The sequence below is a fragment of the Bos javanicus genome, chromosome 6 (assembly GCF_032452875.1).
Source record: "Bos javanicus breed banteng chromosome 6, ARS-OSU_banteng_1.0, whole genome shotgun sequence".
Lineage (NCBI taxonomy): Eukaryota > Metazoa > Chordata > Mammalia > Artiodactyla > Bovidae > Bos > Bos javanicus.
The window spans coordinates 55,801,794-55,816,016 of NC_083873.1; the positions used below are offsets into that span (position 1 = coordinate 55,801,794).

A 14,223-nucleotide genomic window follows, 5' to 3' on the forward strand; every position below is an offset into this window, starting at 1 on the left:
CCATGCCCAATCTTCCTACCCAGTTTGTAGGTAGAGCCAATTCACAGTCTGTCACTCAACCACTTCTTCTTGCCCTTAAACAACAGAAAGATTTTACTTATATGTGATCGCTCAATCTAACACTGATGATTTTTTTTCCCCAAAGATTAACAAAACTTAATGGTTTCCTTGCTTTGAATTATCCCTCAGGCCCACCTGTACAAAATCTTCTTCTATATTATAGTCTTTTAAGATCTTATTCTCATCCGTTTTTATTCAAGTGGCTAGTCTATTAGCATTCAAATAAGAACTAAGTTATTATTCTGTGTGTATGTGCCCAGTCGAGTCTGACTCTTTGTGATGCCATGGACTGTAGCCCACCAGGCTCCTCTGTCCATGGGAATTCTCCAGGCAAGAATACTGGAGTGGGTTGCCATTTCTTCCTCCAGGGGATCTTCCTGACCCAGGTATTGAACCTGCATCTCCTGCATTGGCAGACAGATTCTTTACCACTGTGCCACCTGGGAAGCCCAAGTTATTATGTCTAAGTGTGGGATTTTAAGTATTTTGCAACATGGAGCATTTAGAGACATTTTAGAGGAATATTAAAAACATGAAAATTCTCACCCAAAAATATGAAAATATCACTTATTTTCTAAAAGAAAAGCCATGAGAACCTTTAATATATTTTATAATGTTGACAGGACTTCGTTCATAAGCTCAAAACATTTATCTCAACATTAAAATGAAAGAATTACAGAATTCACGAACTAGACCAGATTTCATACATTATCCAAATGAGAGAGTCTCAACATGACACCACTGACTTTTTCGGCCAGATTATTCTTTGTTGTAAAGAGATTTCCTGTGTATTGTAGGATGTTTAGCAGCATCTCTGGTCTCTAACCATTATATACCAGAAGCCCCACCCCACCCAGTGTGACAGAAATATCTCCAGATATTGTCAAATGTCCCTGGAGGACGAAAGTCTCCACCACCCAAGGACTGCTGCTATATGACAGGGAGGACTGTAGCAATCATATGACTAGAGAGAACTTCTACTGTAATCCTTAAGCAGTATATGGAGGATGTAATCAAAATCATATGTAGGAGGAAGAAAGAAATTAAATAAGGTACAGGTGTCAAATAGATTAATTTCTATAGCAAAATGAACACCTGTTCTATTTTGATGCTAATAAGACCAGAATGACATAGAAGTCTGCATTTTGTAAAAATACTTTTATGTAATTAAAAGATATGAAGGGCAGAGTTAGGACCCAATATTTATGCTTCCCCAAATTCATATGTTGAAACCTACCTACACAGTATTAAGAAGTTTGGGGCCTTTGGGAGGTAATTAGGATTAGATGAGGTCATGAGGGTGGGATCTTCAGGAATGGAATTCACGTCCTTGAAAGAGTCACAGAGGGTCTTCCCTGATGGCTCAGTGGTAAAGAATTAGCCAGCCAATGCAGGAGATGCTGGGTAGATACCTGGTGGGGCGGGGGGTGGGGGGAGATCCCCTAGAGTAGAAAATGGCAACCCACTTCAGTATCCTTGCCTGGGAAATCCCATGGACAGAGGAGGCTGGCAGGCTACAACCCACAGGGTCACAAAGAGTCGCATATGACTTAGCAACTAAAGAACAACCACAACAAAGAGTCACAGAGAACTTGCTTCCTCCCTCTGCTCTCCACTCTGGGAGGATACAAGAAGTTCCCTGTCTATAGCCTGGAGGAGGACTCTCACCAGAACTTGGCCAGGCTGACAGCTGATGTTAGACTTCAAGTCTTCAGAATGTAAGAGATTAATTTCTGTTTATGAGCCATCCATCTGCCAAAGCAGGAGACGCAGGAGACTCAGGTTCGATCCCTGAATCAGGAAGATTCCCTGGACAAGCAAATGGCAACCCGCTCCAGTATTTTTGCCTGGAAAATTTCATGGACAGAGGAGCCTGGTGGGCTACAGTCCATGGGGTCACAAAGGGTTGGACATGACTGAGCGCACATATACCATGAGCCACCCAGTCTACTGTAGTAGCCAGAACACACCAAAACATCATCACAAAAACAGAAACATAGACTAGCTGGTACAGTTAAGAACTCACTGATTTGTCACTACTAGTTAAGAGTCTGCAATCATACTATTAGCTTTACCACGTTTAAGAGCTGTACCAACCCCCCCAACTTTTTTTTTTTTTTAATTAGAAGTAAAACTAACCTGTACTCAAATCCAGTATGGCAAGTCACTACATACAAAGGGGCTCTGTTCTGAGAGCACACTCATAAATCCAGTTTGTTCATAAGCCCTACAAAGTTAGCCTAGGTACCCAACCCAATGAGCTATACAGTACTGTACTATAATAGGTTTATAATATTTTTTCACACAAATAATACATAAAAAGCAAACTCAAAAATAAAACATTTTTAACCTTACAGTACTGTACCTTGAAAAGTACAGTACAGCTAGAATACAGGGGCTGGCATGGAATAAACAGGCAAGAAGAATTGACTGACTTGAGGAGGAAGTAGAGGTGGGAGATGGTACAGCTGAAGGACCATCAGCAATAGGAGACAGAGGGAAAGCTGAAATTTCACTCATGCCTGATGATGGCACAGGTTCTGTTTCCTTGCTGGGTTCAATTCCACCTACTCTCTTGAAAAAACAATCCAGTAATGTCTGGGTGGTAGCTCTTTTTTTTTCTTCTCATCATAGGTGTCATGGTGGCACTGGACTGCATTCTGAATGGCTGCTGCAAGATTTGTGTACCGTTCTATATTGAGTCTGTGCCTTAAAAACAGTTACTCCTCTTATAAAGAAAATCCCTTGCCATTTCCTGAATTGTGACTCTCTTCAGTTCTTTAATTACTTTTTCTTTCTCTTGTCTCCATTGTTTCTCTGGGACTCCAATTCCATCAGGTCTTCATTAATAAGCCTCTTGTGTTAACAGCAAGGAGTTGAATGAAGTTATCTTCTTGCAGATCTAGCTTCAGCTTCTTGCTGAGGGTCACTAAGTTGCCAAAGATGGACTCCTCCTCTACCTTCTCAAATCCAAGAAAATCATGAACAAATTGTAGGCAAAGGTTCTCCCAAACCCCATTCATGGTGACAGCAGTAACCTCATGCCAAGGGAAGTAAAAAAAAAAAAAAATTAATGGCCTTGCAGATGTTAGAGTCCTTCCGAAATTGTTTCAAGGTTGTTCCTGATTCATCATTCACCTTTACTGCCTGATGAATATTGTGTCATAAGTAATATTTCTTGAAAGTTGCTATAATGGTCCACAGGTTGGGTGAGCAACATAGTATTCAGTGGAAGATGCACTGCTTTGAAGATGGGATGAAAACTGTCCATGAGTGGGGAGTGGCCTGGAGCACTGTCAAGCCACAAAAGAATGTTGAATGGGACGTCCTGCAAGTAAGATTTCTATCCCTTTGGGATACTGTGGTGGAAAAATCAATCTTGGAAGATGCCCTGTGTAACCTAGGCTTTGGGGTTACTCTTCCACACAATAGGAAGAGAGCTCCTGGCTTTATTTTTAAGGGCTCTTGGGTTCTCCGAATGATAAACTAAGGTCTCCGCTTGATATCACCAGAAGCATTGCCACCAAACAACATAATTAGCCTATCCTTTGTTGCTTTACAGCCTGGCATCAACTTTTCTCCGTACAGATGTAACTTCGGTCTGGCATCCTCTTCCAGTACAGCCCTGTCTTATCCATATTAAAAATCTGCTTGGGTAAATATGTGTCTTCAGCAATAATTCCCTAAAGCATTTCAGGAAATTCCCAGAAAGCTATCTGCACTCATTGCCTAGTGACTTTTATGTTGTGAAGGTTGGCTCTAGCCTTGAACTGATGAAACCAGCTGTTGCTAACATTAAAAAATGCACCCTCTAATTTTCACAGTATTTCTTCTTCAAGCCTTCATAAAGGCTTTTCACTTTCTCTTGAATCAGCATTAAACTGCGTGGCCCTCCACACTGATGCTGATCCTGCATCCACACACTGAGAAAGTTCTCCATCTCCTCCATCACTCTTGCACGTTTCTTTGATATTATCGTTGACATCATCGCACAGCAGACGTCACATGTTCCATGATCTTGTCCTTGCTCTTTAGAATTGTGCTGACGGTCAAACAATTCATGTCATAAGAATGAGCGATGTCTATCATCTTTTCGCCTCACTCCACTCTCTCAATTATTTTCACTTTTGTTTCCATGGTTATCACTTGGCACAGAATAGCAGTACTGTTACATCACTGCTGTTTTTAGGCTTGCTTCCAGACACCCTGGGCTTGAAATAAAGATACTGTACTACTGTACTCTATGCTGCTAAGTCGCTTCAGTCGTGTCCGACTCTGTGCGACCCCATAGACGGCAGCCCACCAGTCTCCCCCGTCCCTGGGATTCTCCAGGCGAGAACACTGGAGTGGGTTGCCATTTCCTTCTCCAATGCGTGAAAGTGAAAAGTGAAAGTGAAGTCGCTGAGTCGTGTCCGACTCTTAGCGACCCCATGGACTGCAGCCTACCAGGCTCCTCCGTCCACAGGATTTTCCAGGCAAGGGTACTGGAGTGGGGTGCCATTGCCTTCTCCGACTGTACTGTATACAGTACAGTAAAGCACACAAAAGCAAAACCAACAGTAGAGGATGTACGCATGTGGCAGTGCACGCCAGACACATGAACTAACTTACGTGACTGGACATGCAAAGGCACATTCATATATTTGAAAGTTTGCATCTTGCAGTTTCATATGCAGGACACTTACTGGATTTAATAAATATGTGAACTGGAGGCAAGTTACTTAATTTTGAGCTCTTTCCTCATTTGTAAAATTCAAATGATAATATAACTCATGGAGAAGTTAAAAAAAAGTTTTAAATGAGTTTTGGTATGTAAGGAGCTCAGTTAATAAAATACATGATTAATAAATAGTAATGGTTATTATGAATATGAATTAGAAAAGCTGTGGTAAATTTCATCTAATAAAATTTGAATCCTCTGCTTTCAGAGTTGGTTTATAGACTGTGTGGCAGGAAATCTCTTTCTAATCTGTCAGCTAATGTCAACATAACAGAAAAATCAAAGTTTCAAAATGAAAGTTTTCTGAGATGTCAAACAAGTTCAGAGAGTGTCTTCCATAGTTCCCCCATGTTAGCTAACTTCTGACTTAACCTTACATGTGTACATGTCTTCTCCCAGTTGGATAGCAAATGTCATTATTAGAGGTATTTTTTTATATTTGTTTTCCAATATTACGGCAAAATAGGTGAGGATTTTAACAAGCACACAATCTCAGAGCTTGCACTTCTTGAATGCCCAGAGAACTTTCAAATGTAAACATAACTCAGGATGATTCACCATCTATCCAAAAATTAGGAAAACACCCAAGCATGACAATAAAACAAACAAACAAAAACTTAAAAAGAAGAATCATTCCTGCAGAATCTTTACCTTGATACCATCAAAATAACCACCTAATATCACAGTGCTACCCACCGGGAAAGTCTGATCGTGGCACTTGGTCTATATATTCTTCTTTCTATTCTGCAATAACATGTTAGTAGATTCTGCATTTAGCTACCCATTTTTTACATTTTCAAGTAACACCTGTGCCATAATAATTGTCCTTTAACCACTTGAATTTTCAATCATAGTTGGAATGTGAAATAGCAGCACCTACCATTATAGTGTTTAATTGTGTCAATGGTTAAGAATCTCTTCACTACAAGATAAGCAGAGCCAGGTTCAGCTAATGAACTCCATCGAAGCACCTGTTCCAACACATTTTCTGTGTAGTGAAGAGGACGTTCTGCAAAAAAAAAAAAAATAAATTACCAAAAAAATCTTAACTTTTTTTTATTATAAAATTTAAAACGTCCTTTTAAAAAGCTCTGTGCATTACAAGCATGACTGTATCTTATAGTACACAAGAATAGTGCTAGGACTACATACAGGATACCTGGAACAGCATTAATCACATAATAAAATTCACTGTATAAATAAATCTGTACAGGGACATCTGTTTGTTATTAAACTACTTTTTAAAAAATTCAGAGGTGTTATTCTTTAGATGGGGCTTCCCTGATAGCTCAGCTGGTAAAGAATCTGCCTGCAATGCAGGAGACCCCGGTTTGATTCCTGAGTTGGGAACATCCCCTGGAGAAGGGATAGGTTATGGGCTCCAGTATTCATGTGCTTCCCTGGTGGCTCTGACGGTAAAGAATCTGCCTGCAATGTGGGAGACCTGGGTTCGATCCCTGGTTGGGAAGATCCCCTGGAGGAAGGCATGGCAACCCACTCAAGTATTCTTGCCTGGAGAATTTCCATGGACAGAGGAGCCTGGCAGGCTACATACAGTACATGGGGTCGCAAAAAGTCAGTCACAACTGAGCGACCAAGCACAGCAGAGCATAGCATTCTTTATATAAAAATCTCAGGAAAAAAGCTACCTTTCTATAAAACAAATTAGTGAATTACTCTACTTTTTAATTTAAATAACATTCTAGTTTGCTTATAGAAAAATGCCTGTTTGCACACACAATTAAATATTTGTAAAAGTACTAGTAATTGGCCCAGTACTAAGTATAAATCCTTTGTTTATCCCAACAAGGCTAGCATAATTTCTGATCAACACTAGTGAACAACTTATAGCTGATAATCAACTTATATGAAATTATAAAGTATAACTTCAAAAAGAACAGAATATAATCCTTATCAAACAGTACTGACTAATTTCAGTTTAACTATTAGTGGAAATATCAATCAGAAACATTATGCAGCAATATTATCCATTAACAGTTCATATAATAGGCTAACAAGCAAAAAGTTGGTCACATCTTTACAATTTCTCCTTGATAAATACTCATCCATATATATTCTGTTTTATGCAACCATACTTTAAAATATATCACAAGTTCTTAACATAGAGTTAATTAACCAAAAAACCCCATAGGTTTTTAGAATTACAATCAAATTTCATAGCAAAGTTTTTTGCTGATCAAAATATGCATGTGTGTGTGCATGCGTGCTCGGTCATGTCTGACTCTTTGCAACCCCATGAACTGTAGCCAGCCAGGATCCTCTTGTCCATGGATTTTCCAGGCAAGAATATGGAGTGAGTTGTCATTTCCTATTCCCAACCTCGGGATCAAACCCGAGTCTCCTGCATTGGCAGGTGGCTTCTTTCCCACTAGTGCCACCTGGGGAGCCTGGTCAAAATATGCTAATCACTTAATAAAATCTTGTAACAGAAGCATATGCTGGGGGAGAAAAAAAATCAAGTCTTTTCATAGTGTACTGAAAACAGCATAACTGAAATAGCAAGAACATAAACTCTAACGTGAAGATGTTGATGTAAGTTTGCTGGCACCACAGCCTTTATAAGTCAACTCAACTCTTTCATAACCTCCTACTAGGGTTTTTGTTTTTGGTTAAAGTAGTAATGCCAACAACAAAGTCTATGTCAACAGCATCACACTTGTATATTACCCATGTATACATAAAGTCCCAAGTAATAAAAAAGACCAAATGTATCACATTCTCTTTAGTACTGGTCTCCCTTTTATTAGCACAGCATTCTGGAACTTGTTTTTTCCTTCCAGTGTAAATAACTAGATTTTTTGCTTTCTCTTCAGTACAGTGAAATGCAGTTCTGCATTCTGTGCATCTTGGTGTAAGCCTAGGCTTTGTGAGGTGATTGCAAACAACAACAACAAAAAAACATAGAGCAACTAAGTCATACATCTTGGAGACAAACCTATTTCTTATTTATAAATATATCTCTTTCACAAAGCAGAGTGCTGAGTACATAATAGATGTTCAATAATAAATACTTGGGGAATAAAATACCTTACAAATTTCTATGGTAATCCATAAATTAACAGTAAATAATTGTAAATGGATCAGCAGACATATATACTTCTTTGAAAATCAGGGAAAATCTTTTGTGCTACTTTAATCCTGTTTTTTAAAATAAATTTATAAAAGGTTTGGCAAAAATCATGGGACACTACTTGAAAACTCTGGGATGCTACTTACCCTGTTAACAGTTGCCATTTCTAGAATACCAACTATGTATCAACATACTATGCACTGGCTACCTTACATCAATTACTGTTTTCAACTCTTAAAACACTTTTCATTACAAATTATCATTATTTATATTACATGTTAAAGAACCCAAGAATCAGAGAGATTCATCTACTTGCCTAAAATCAAACAGCTGATTCAAGTGAGGAACAGAGATTTGATTCTCAAATCTATCTGACTTTACAGCCCCAAGCTCCAAATCATAACTATTACATTTGGTTTTATTTTGTACAGATATGTAAACCTCCCCATGATGATTTTCACATATGTAATTTTGGGGAAAAAGTATCAACTCACCAAGATATTTCTGAGGACAAAAGGTAATATATGCAAAGTGAAAAACAATGCCAATTGACACTTTCTCTTTCACTTTCCTATCCTTAGTGAGAAGACAGTAAGTAAATAAGATAGTTTCAACATCCTTTATGTCAAGAAATTTATCATACTGCAGTTGGCTTGGAGGTAGGAATGCTCTTCTTAACTGCAAAACTACCTGGATTGAAATAAAAGCTTACTCTCCTTTATTATAAGAATTTGTAATGAGACTTCCAAATATTAGAACATTTGTATTAAAGAGGGTCACTATTACCAGTAGATACAACAGTGATACCTCAAAGGTACTCTTAGTTATACTGAAATATATCACAGCAGAGGGAGAAGCAAATATAGATTGGCAAAAATTAGCCAAGTATGTTTTTCACATCAATATTAATTCAAGAGAATGAAAATCCTGAAGATCCAAGTTCCTGCATAAAAATTGAGCTGAAAAATAGGATGAAAAGATAAATCCTTATTAGACTGTCAAATGACACAATTATAAAAGAGTTAAGAGACAGGAAAAATGGACTGAGTCATCAAATGTTGTTGGAATATAAATTCCTACAAGTAAACAAGTTTTTGTTAACAGTTACATTTACAACCATCTGTCACGATAAATTACATAAGTCAGCTGGCATTAGGGTATTACTAGCGGAAAAAAAACCAAAAACCCGATTTGTACACTGTTTATCCCTGGAGGAGGGGATGGCAATCCACTTCAGTATTCTTGGCTGGAGAATCACATGGAGAGAGGAACCTGGTGGGCTACAGTCTACAGGGTCATGAAGAGAGGGACATGGCTGTAGTGACTTAGCATGCACCCACTCACACTATCTAGAGCATTAAATTTTTTGCTGAAAATTCAGCGTGATCATTTAAGAACAGGGTGTGGAGGTGGTTCTTTAGCTAGCTAGGTCATGTTCTCAATATTTTAAAATCTTGTCTGTAGCATTAAAACTGGCCGGCCTCATTAAACAGAGAACTATTCATTTCCACCTGAAACAATTGGTGTTATCCTTAAATTTCTGGCAGTAACGACATAGGATTTCCAGAGACTTCCTTAATAATTAAAATTTTAGTGTCAAATCTAGAGCCATGCAAGTCTCTCAGAGGATGACAGCACCCTGTCAATCAAGAGAAGGACCAGAAAGACTCTGAATAAAAATGAATTGATCTTCCATCTCATGGTAGATACGAGCAGGAAGAGAACATTTTGTTATGATGCTGCTATGTAGAAAGTAGCTACTTCACCAACTTGAGCCTCTCAGTGAGGAAGCCCACTTAAATGAGGCCCCTGAGCAGTTAACTTTTTTCAGCATAGAAGGAGCTAAGGGGTAGAGTGCTACATTGGTAGGATACCGGTTCATTCTTAAAGTGAAGCATTGAAATACCAGAAGTATGGTAAAAAATGATACCCTCTCCCAAGGTGGGTTTCAGCTTGTCCTGGCACCAGGACCCACTGGTGGCAGTGTGTCAAGAATGCCTGGCATCTTTCAAAGGATGAGACAAAGAAAGGCTTGTTCTCTGTCTAGCACAAGTTTCCAATGTCTCAGACACTCATTTAGAAGGAAATCCTACTTATAAACTAACAGCTTAGAATCTAACTAGCCTTAATATAAATTCTCAAAATATTTTATATGGATTTAACATGATGTATTTTCTCCATGAATCTTGAGTACTACAAAAGCAAAAAAAGAAAAAATAATAATTGTGCTTTGTCAGAATTTTGCTAAGAGTTGTTTACCACCTGCTGTAGCTTGGCTGTTTCCCTACTCCCCCAGTTCACAGGTTGAAGTAATTCCCAATGTGACAGTATTAGATGGAGGGGCTTTGGGAGGTGATTAAATCATGAGGGTGGAGTCCCCCTAAATGGGTTTGTTGTTGTTTAGTTGCTAAGTTGTGTCTGACTCTGTGACCCCATGGACTGTAGCCCACCAGCCTCCTTTGTCCATGGGATTTCCCAGGCAAGAATACTGGAATGTGTTGCCATTTTCTTCTCCAGGGCATCTTTCTGACCCAGGGATTGAACTCGTGTCTGCTGCACCGGCAGGCAGATTCTTTACTGGTGAGCCATGAGGGAAGCCCCAATGGGCTTAATGCTCTTATATAAAAGGAATCCCACAAAGTTCCATTTCATCATGTGAAGATTCAGTGAAAAGATGGCCATCTGTCATCCAAGAAGCAGCCCCTCACCAAGCAACAAGTCTGCTGGCACTTTGGTCTTGGACTTTCTAGCCTCCAGAAATGTAAGAAATAAATTTCTCCTGTGTAATTCTGTTGTGAAGTGAAGTGAAGTGAAGTCTCTCAGTCGTGTCCGACTCTTTGTGACCCCATGGACTGTAGCCTGCCAGTGTCCTCCTCCACCTGTGGGATTTTCCAGGCAAGAGTACTGGAGTGGGTTGCCATTTCCTTCTCCAGGGGATCTTCCCAACCCAGGGATCGAACCCAGGCCTACCCACATTGTAGGCAGATACTTTACTGTCTGAGCCACCAGGGAAGATCCCAATTCTGTTACAGCAGGCTAAACAAACTAAGACACCATTTCACCAATAATGGCAATTCTGCTAATGATACATGAGTCACAAATTGACATGCTTATATCAGTCTGAATTTGTAGCTATCATATCTATGAAAATTCCATTTATAAACTTAAGAATCTATTTTCATTATCTTCAATCATATAGGAAGGTCAGAGCACTTACATGGGCTTCCCTGGTGGCTCAGATGGTAAAAAATCTCCCTCCCTGGTTTTGATCCCTGGGTCAGGAATAGCCCCTGGAGAAGGGAATGCTACCCACTCTAGTAGAGTCTCTCAAGATAATAAAGGGAACAAACAAAATATCTATTATACAAAGGAGGCATTGGAAATGACTAGGTAGAGAACTATGGTTTTAAAGTTTACAGGCAGTGAAAATAAAATCCAGCACTTTTGGTTCACTTGCTTATTTATTCATTATTTATTTTTGGTTGCTTTGGTTACTTGGAGTATTTATATTTACATTAGAAAAAGCACCAATTCCTTGCTGACATTCTTCCTATCAACCACAATCTTATGGACTACCAATGCCTTCACTTTTATCTTCTTTTTACATTTCACTTTATCTTCCCTGCATGTTACTAGAAATAAAGCTCTTAATATTTCAGAAGGTCAGGTGGCTCCACAGGTCCCATCTGCTCCAGTAAGTCAACATAATCACAGGTCCCTTTGGTGCTTTCTTAGCTGTGTTCCTCTAAAAGCAGTGAAAATAATCTTAGTTTTCTCTTTGGGAAATTTCAACTTGAATGGTTGACCAAACATTAAGACCATGCCAAATTTGAATTCCTAACTCCATCAGATGTACTCTTTCTTGATGTACATGGGGTGTTCCTTTGATTATATATCTGGACATTTACCAGTCAAAACAGCTTGAAGTCTCCTAGTCTTTTTATAGTTTCATCAACTTTTCTTTAATTAGAAGGAACCAAAAAAAACAAAAAACAACACCTGACTCCAGTGTTACCATTTGTGATATACTAATTGGCACATGCAAGTTGATAATTAGTCATTTTCAGGATAAGCATCCCTTCATTTTCCCAGAAGAAATTTAAAAAGAGTGTTTCCAGATATAGTGCAATCTCTGTACCAGCTATATATATAATTCCTTCCTATCTTCACCCATTTGGATTATTCCTCTCATTTTGGAGAACAAATGCCCAAAGGCACAGACCTCCAGAACTGAGAGATGGGGCTATCCTTTAACTCAACCCTTGAGAGAAACAAGGGTAGGGAGAGGATGACTACCCCAAATCCATGATTCATTGTTCTGCTGTTGACTTCCTAAAAAATCAACAGCAACAGAAGCATAGAGGAGACCATCAGCTATCTAAGAGCTAAGGAGGCCTTTGAGATCTCCCAGTGGTTGCTCGTCTACAAGCATATTTGTAAACAATGCCACTGTCAACACTGGGCAGCAGGTATCTTTTCAAATCACATTTTTATCTTTTCCAGATATGCACCCATGAGTGGAACTGCGAGATCAGACAGTAATTCTATTCTTAGTTTTTTTGAGGAACCTCCACACTGTTTTCCATAGTGCCTATACCAATTTACATAATCAACAGTATATGAAGGTTCTTTTTTTTCTCCACATCCTCACCAACATTTGCTATTTATAGACTTTTTGATGACAGCCATTTTGACAACTGTGAGATGATATATCACTGTCTATTCAGATCTTCTGCCCATTTTTAATTGTTTGTGGATTTTTTTTTTTTTTTTGCTATTGATTTGTAGGGGTTATTTAGATATTTTGGCTATTAACCTCTTAACAGATGTATGATTTGCAAATACTTTCTCCCATTCTGTAGGCAGTCTTTTCATTTTTGTTGATGGTTTTCTTTGCTGTATACAAGCTACGAAGTTTAATTCAGTTCAGTCGCTCAGTCGTGTCCAACTTTTTGTGACCACGTGGACCGCAGCACACCAGATATCCCTGTCCATCAGCAACTCCCGGAGTTTACCCAAACTCATGTCCATTGAGTCAGTGATGCCATCCAACCATCTCATCCTCTGTCGTGCCCTTCTCCTCCTGCCTTCAATCTTTCCCAGCATCAGGGTATTTTCAAATGAGTTAGCTCTTCACACCAGGTGGCTGAAGTACTGGAGTTTCAGCTTCAACATCAGTCCTTCCAATGAACACTCAGGACTGATCTCCTTTAGTATGGACTGGTTGGATCTCCTTGAAGTCCAAGGGACTCTCAAAAGTCTTCTCCAACACCACAGTTCAAAAGCATCAATTCTTCAGCACTATTTATTTTTTCTTTTGTTTCTATTGCCTTGGAAGACAGACCCAAAAGATACTGCTACAATTTATGTCAAAGAGTGTTCTGCCTACATTCTAGGAGTGTTAAGGTTTCAGGTCTTACATTTAAGTCTTGAATCCATTTTAAATTTATTTTTGTATACACTGTAAGAAAATGTTCTAATTTGATTCTTTTACATGTGGCTGTCCAGTTTTTCCAGTACAACTTATTGATGAGACTGTCTTTTCTCTAATAATGAAAAGGTTTTAAATTATTTTAAAATAATATGAACCTATTTGTGATTTACAAAGATAATTTAGGCAGTAGTACTGACAGTTATCTTTTACTCACAAATAAAGCTGGTAACCTACCCACTTCTTGAAATTAAACAATCAAAGTCAAGACTTTAACACTAGTGAACTATACAGTAATACAAAATTATGCTTCACTTATGCAAAAGATTTTAATTGTATGCTGCTGCTAAGTCGCTTCAGTCGTGTCCGACTCTGTGTGACCCCATAGACGGCAGCCAACCAGGCTCCCCTGTCCCTGGGATTTTCCAGGCAAGAACACTGGAGTGGGTTGCCACTGTATTCTCCAATGCATGAAAGTGAAAAGTGAAAGTGAAGTCGCTCAGTCATGTCTGACTCTTAGCGACCCCACAGACTGCAGCCCACCAGGCTCCTCCGTCCATGGGACCTTCCAGGCAAGAGTACTGGAGTTGGGTGCCATTGCCTTCTCCGTTTAGTTGTATAGCAACTGTTATTAGGCACTGTTGTCAGAGATAAAAACTGTACTAGAGATAGAAACAGAGTCCCTTGTTCCCGCTAAAGAGCTCTCAAGAAAGACAAAAATAAATCCATGTGATAGGCACCATAAAAAACAAACAAACAAAATCGACAAGACAAAGTGTGATGGAACCCTTAGTCTGGGTTTTAAAGGAGGTAAACAAGGGGGCCAGAAGGGGAGGAATAAAGGCGCACTTGGGCAACATCTTCTTGTGTGTTAGTCAAGCACAAGGTATAGAGGTGATTGTCTTCTATGGTGATTGTCTT

The 14,223-nt window shown here is 39.0% G+C and overlaps 1 protein-coding gene across 6 annotated transcripts in view; it reads right to left on the reverse strand.

The window, feature by feature from the left end:
• ARAP2 (ArfGAP with RhoGAP domain, ankyrin repeat and PH domain 2) overlaps nucleotides 1-14,223 on the reverse strand; it is a 193,571-nt gene that overhangs the window by 38,223 nt on the left and 141,125 nt on the right. For 5 of the 6 annotated variants that reach the window (XR_009736957.1, XM_061419874.1, XM_061419875.1 and 2 more), the window contains one exon: nucleotides 5,661-5,789. Coding sequence is in view for 4 of the 6 variants with exons in the window: in XM_061419874.1 (XP_061275858.1) it covers nucleotides 5,661-5,789 (129 nt within the window). In the remaining 2 variants the exon portion in view is untranslated. Of the gene's footprint in view, nucleotides 1-1,728; nucleotides 1,813-5,660; nucleotides 5,790-14,223 lie in introns of all 6 variants that reach the window. The other variant, XR_009736956.1, reaches the window with a different exon arrangement.